General features: G+C 43.5%; 2 protein-coding genes across 2 annotated transcripts; one reads left to right on the top strand and one right to left on the bottom strand.

The window, feature by feature from the left end:
- Positions 1–312: 312 nt before the first annotated feature.
- N7481_001369 (uncharacterized protein) lies at positions 313–1195 on the bottom strand (the record flags this gene model as incomplete). Its single annotated transcript, XM_057260588.1, has 3 exons — positions 313–375; positions 440–744; positions 799–1195. 3 exons carry the CDS (start codon positions 1193–1195, stop codon positions 313–315), a joined length of 765 nt encoding a protein of 254 aa, XP_057128420.1.
- Positions 1196–2955: 1760 nt separating this feature from the next.
- On the top strand, positions 2956–3277 carry N7481_001368 (uncharacterized protein; the record flags this gene model as incomplete). The annotated part of the gene is made up of 2 exons (XM_057260587.1): positions 2956–2965; positions 3018–3277. The coding sequence occupies 2 exons, from the start codon at positions 2956–2958 to the stop codon at positions 3275–3277; spliced, it is 270 nt and encodes an 89-aa protein (XP_057128419.1).
- Positions 3278–6000: the final 2723 nt, after the last annotated feature.

Genomic DNA, 6000 nt, shown 5'->3' with positions numbered 1-6000 from the left:
CTGGCTCCATGATAATATCCCATGAAAGTTCGCATGTCCTGGATAAAAGATATCAGCCAAAGACAACGAACTTTTTGAATATCGAGGGACGGTAGCGGCCCCTGGGCGAGGTGGAATCTGGAAAAGGGACTAGATATGTCCTCGAGTCGATTCGTAGGCTCAAGCCAGGAAGGCCTTGACATCAAAGAAACGCTAGGGGAATGTTAAATCTCTCATTTGGGTAGGTGAAGCGAAATAGAGGAATATCACCCACAGATAGACGACAAGCTCCAACCGCCAATTTCCATGTAGTTCATGAACCCCCCCCCTTGGCTATAATAATTTTTTCAGGCCTTTGCGATGGATTTCCCATTCTATATCATTGCCCCAATATCTCTAATTGTAGTCTGGTTAGAACTCTCTGGCAGAATAAGTGAGTGACCTTCACTGAGAGGTGTACCTCAAATGTAAGAAGGCGAACGACGGCAGCAAAAGCGTCATCGCTTAGCTCTTTCTTAGGATCAACCATCCAAGAATTCAGAATTCTTACTGCCTCTGCTTTGTACTTCAAAGCATCAGATGAATTTGTACCACGATGGGGAGGAGACCCAGCATAAAGGTGAGCTAGGTGGGCGGCAGAATGGGCCATGATGCAATTGAAAGATGAAGCATTTGAAAGGTCCAGGGGAAACCAAACTTCCCTCATCGGATTGAATGAACTGGCATCCAGGTCGTCAAACATCATCGCGGCGTGGGTGCATATCCCTAAGAATCAGTGAGTTCGTTTCTATCTTCAACTCAACAACCTCTAATACAAACAGTGATGCAAAAGCTTTTGGTGCTGGGATGTGAGGTGGATGGGACACGTTTGAAATGGATCGGGTCTTGAACCAAGTAGAGCACAGCTGACACCTTTCAAAAGCTGCACTGCAATATTGGAATCATTCTCTTCACAATCGTCGCAATGATCATGTCTCCTGCAAGAAGATACATCTGCAACTTCATCCTGAATTTGGGAGGTTCCTTTGTTCTGCTGATGACGTGGGAGTAACTCTCGAGCCATTCGCCCCACACCAGGCGTCGACTCTTGCTGGCGTCGATGTCGTTGTTTCCAATACTCCCGCATAGCATGACTTCGCGCTTTTGAAGGGCTATTACCTCCAACAAAAGTGAATTGATGGGCTCCGGTGGAGGGATCTAAGGCTTTATTGGACATTATACCCGTTGAATTACGAAATGGCGAGGCGAGTGTTGTTTGCGTGTGGCAATTCTGGATGCCGGTGTGGCGTGGCGGAAGGAAGCACTAAATGTCACATGATCTTCTTCCTACCGCTGGGGTAGACGGTAGACCTCACCAAACGCGCCGGTTACTGAAACAATCATGGGGGCTGGGATCACGTGCATACGTATATATCTGTCTACCAGCCCCCTTGTATCTTAAAATAACACACAATCAATTCCCGACAGTAATATGAACATCGAAGCATCACTTATGAACCGATGTGTTGATGGTGAGGGCTGGAGGTGAGTGAGGGTTGAGGGTAAGAATTGGTGATGATGGCGATTATGGTGATTGATGGGGACAAAACCAGTGAATCCACATGCTGATGTGCAGTGCGGCGCGATTGCCGAGCGGTGAAGTGGCTGCACCGGTAACCATCCATCGCCGCCATAGCGGGGATCTTAGTTCCCTCCTGAATTCAGAAGTTGATATACAGTGCGAAACGATGATTTCCATCAGCTTCAATCTGGCAGTACAGCAGAGTGCAGTGTAATGTAAGAAAACATATCTCCGCACTCTCAAAGTCGAAACTATCCGATCGTGGACTCAACCAGGATAGGTGTAATATCAATGGATGGGCTTTCTAAAAAAACCTTCTCAAAAGAGTCATCATTTGTATAGTCATTTGCTTTTGCGCTTCTAGGTTCGCAGCCAGAGCTAATTAGAAGCCTGCTGCGAATTTGGTAGAATAATATGACAAACTGAAGAAGTGGTCAAATTCCACTAGGACCCTTCTGGACAGGCTTATTCATCGTCCACCAGTTCCTTCTAGTATGGTGTCATAAAACGCCGTAGTTCGAGGATAGAGACCTTTAAGATCACTCAACCGATATCAACATGTACAATCAATAATCTGATTCCATTACACATGTTTAGCACTAGCCAGTACAACGATTCCTCTATAATACACCCGCAGCGACGAAACATTGCGGCTGGGAAATGCGCCGTAATTTCGCCCCATTCCAGCCTCTCTTTCTCCTTCTACTTCATTAGCAGGCAATTCTTATCCGCCGAATACGGCAAAGTTTGTTCTTTGCATGAAAGAGGTGAGATTCGGTCTCTGACTTGCTTCAGTTTCCTGCTTGGCACCACGGCCTATGAGTACTCTGGGCGGAGACGGAAGGGGGCGAACGAATTTCGTCGGGCACAAAAAGAATTTAGGCTCAAGTCCTTCAGACTCGATTTTATTTGTAAATATGCGCACCCCATTCCCCGGCCGACTATGTCACAAGACGTTTTATGACAACTCAGAAAGCCATCGCGAGAACCATGTTTCCTGAATGAGATTATAAAAAGTTTTTTGCTAATTTACCAAGTGAAATAATGAAACGAAATATAGAAAAATTGAATCCCAGGTACAAAGCAGGGATACTGGTTTTGCAAACTTCAAAAAAGTCTTCGTCAGTTCAAAAAGCAGGTGATGGTTTGTGGCGATATGGTTCTGTGGGTGAGTCTGAACTCTCCTATCAAGAGAGCCAAATTTGAGGCTTCATTTCAGATGTCAAGGACGTCATATTACCCGCATCCGCCCAAGGCTCGCAGTATAATGGGTTGCGTATAAACAACTCGTGGATGGCGAACAATTTAGTATTTTATCAGCTTCAACATGTTTTACAATGTCTGATTCATAAAACCATTCTCTTTAATAATAAAAGGAACAACAAAGAAAGGAGTCAACGTTCGGATCATTAGTAATGTCCGAAAGTCTGCCTTACCCTCCCATTTCCATAACCTTTCGGCATTAATGAAAATTTAGACACCCGTGAGAAACCAAACCACAAACAATCTGCACTCAAAAAACTTCTGGGTCACCTTTCTCGAAGTCGTTCTTCTCGTTCCTTCAAAGACGGGGACCCGCATAGCAGCGATGCCGAGGCCAAGACATACGAAGACTACTTGAGAAAGGACGAAGAAAACTTGGAAGAATACTACAAAAAGGAAGAAGATAAAATAACGAAGGAGGATGAAACTCGCAAGGATGAATCTGGAAACTATGGAGCATTAATTGACAACTAAATGTGACTATTGGGGACCGTGTTGCGATGGCGCCTGGCAATACTTCTGACTTAACTCGAGAATTTATTACTGTATTGTTTGTGGTCAATGAGATACGGTTTAGTCCTCAACCCTATGCATATGTGAATTATCGTTTGACTTCAGTTAGAGATTACTCATGAAAGATGAGCAGATCCTAAAGGAAAAAGAGGTAATTGTTCTAGAGATGCACATTCACATGGTGAATCAGTCATAGTCTTGTATTGAAAGTCTTTCTGCCCTTACTGACATGGAAGCTTCACAGAGCAAAGGTTTTCTACATCATATACTGCGGTAGTAAGAGACTGGAATCCTGCAACTCACGTGGCAAAATTAGAAAAGGTTTATCATGGGAAAACCCTTCATGTTCGAAGGTTTGGTTTTCTGTTAAGACACTTATTTCAACCATGATCTATTACGAGTGAGCGAAGATGTTCCAGTAGACGAGGTCATTCATTTGGCAGTACCTCGAGTAAATGAGAGAATCGTAACTTCTCCTCGTAAATATCAAAGTTCATGCAGTCTGTTGACCTGAGTCCATCATGGGTCGGATAATGTGGTAAAAAACAGCCAAATCCAATTCTGCCCTCCCAGAGTCGCTATCCAAAGACAAGTTTGGATAGAATGGTTCACAGCGAATCACAGAGTTAGAATAGTCGTTTTTGAAGCTTCGATGGGCCCCGAATATGTAATTCGTTGACAAGTCTGTTTTCTCAGCTGTTGCTCTGTAGTCTGGATAAAATCCGGGGAAAAGGGAGAAAATCTTTGTCAAAGCCGGGGCTTTCAAAGGTCCTTTGGGGCTTGAGGGGTGTGCAAACAACTTCAACAACGGATATGCTGACATTGAAGGCTTGGATCGCCTTCTGTGATCTTGCACTTCAGCCATAGGCAGGGTGCCATTCAGGGGTACTGACTGACGCTCAACCGAAATTGCGATTTTCGTTCCGTCGGTCCATTTATAAGCAACTAATATCGGTGGTTGAACAAGAAAGGACGTCAAAGATGGGACCTTTATTATATTGATGTCTTTGCTTGCGAAAATAGAGCCCCGGGTAATGTTAATATTGGTACACTCCGCGGTAATATGATACGAGACCCGAAGTTCCTCGTGATTAATTGTTACGGGGAGTGTCTTGTTGACTAGTAATTCAAACTGAATGTCGTGGATCCCTGGGAGTAGCTCTTTTTGAGAGCTTGAGGCCTTAGAACCGGATTTTGTATGGAGCATCCGTGATAGAGCTTTGATTCTTGCAAGTCGAAATTGATGAAAGGATGGGATCTAGTGATTACGCGACTGAATTGCGGAAACTTTGAAATTATTTTGCACGTACTCAGAATCTATAGACTATATCAGATCCCGAGTGACGTTTATTATCGAAGATTTCCAATTATCTAATGTAATGGGGATTTCCGCTCTCAACATCGGCATCCTAGAGTCATGTGACTGAGGCCTTAGCAACAAGGCTACCGTTTTGTTTCGTGAGATTGAGTAGCGTTCGTTCGACAGTATCAATAACAAAAACTATGTTCCCCCTTATGAAAATTTTCTCCTGAGGCTGATGAGGTTGTGGTATCGGTATACTACTCATGAAAGGTTTTCTTGTTCATTCTATCAATCCTCTACAACGTCACGCTTTGCCTATCTCGTTCCTGCACTCTGCGAGTGTGGTGGTTTTGTCTCTTCGTGATCGACCCGTCTGCTTGACAGACTGCTAGCGAGCATTCCCATCTTACACTAAATAAATCAGCAATCAATCGTGTCAACGTATGTGTTATAAACTGACTGTTTGATGGGCGTTTCTTCGAAAAACCCTGGAGATTCAAAGATATAGAGGGCATGGGGTGGCTGGTTGATGAACCTCCAAGCCAACTGGCCTGGTAAAACAATAATAGGCATCTGCGCGTCGTCTATCATGAAAACAACATCTTCAATACTAAGGAAGAAAAGGGAAAATGGGAGTCCAGAATACTGATTTCCATCTTCTCTTCTTTTAACTGGCAGTAGCCTTAACATTTTTCTTCTGAAATGAATGATTAACTGCTGATTATCAATAACCACGCCCTCTACAGGTAAAAAAGAATGACTAATTGTCAGGGACTGAGCAGAGTGAGATGGTTCGAAGGGATGGGTCAGAGAGTCGGATTCCATTCAATTATTTCAGTAAAGCGTATGGCCTAGATGGTTGATGTAAAAGGATATTTGTGTCAATCCAATCGCCACAATAGGGGCGACCTTTCCGTACACGACTTAAAGCTGATTTATTGACTTTTGTAACCTTAAATGGGTATTAGATTGCCTTCTATCCATGGGAATAGCTGATGAGTGACATCATTAAGTCGGAGATATAAAGCTTATTGCAAAAAAAAAAAAAAAAACGGGAAGCGATCAACTAATAAGTGAACCTCAATTGATATAGTAGATCGATATTCTGTTTTTGATTTACTCGGGCCGAAGCCGGCATGTAGAGCAACGATAATGACGTACCTCATCGAAGTGATAGCCAGGAACCTTATGTTCAAAAACACTCCTATTGAAACAATGAGATTTGAAGCTTTTTTCGATACCGGTATTGCTGATCTTGATACGTGACGCGAAATGTATTGATAAAGTCTGCTCCAATTTAATGCTCCATCACCCTGAAGGTGCGAATTCGTCCAGGAAAGTACGAATAGACCCAAAAGGAAGCCATACCGAATAATTGTTC

The sequence above is a fragment of the Penicillium waksmanii genome (genome assembly GCF_028829765.1).
Source record: "Penicillium waksmanii strain IBT 27052 chromosome Unknown utg000001l:1.0-4852451.0:1.0-4856178.0, whole genome shotgun sequence".
Classification (NCBI taxonomy): domain Eukaryota; kingdom Fungi; phylum Ascomycota; class Eurotiomycetes; order Eurotiales; family Aspergillaceae; genus Penicillium; species Penicillium waksmanii.
This window is presented reverse-complemented; position numbering and strand designations above follow the sequence as displayed.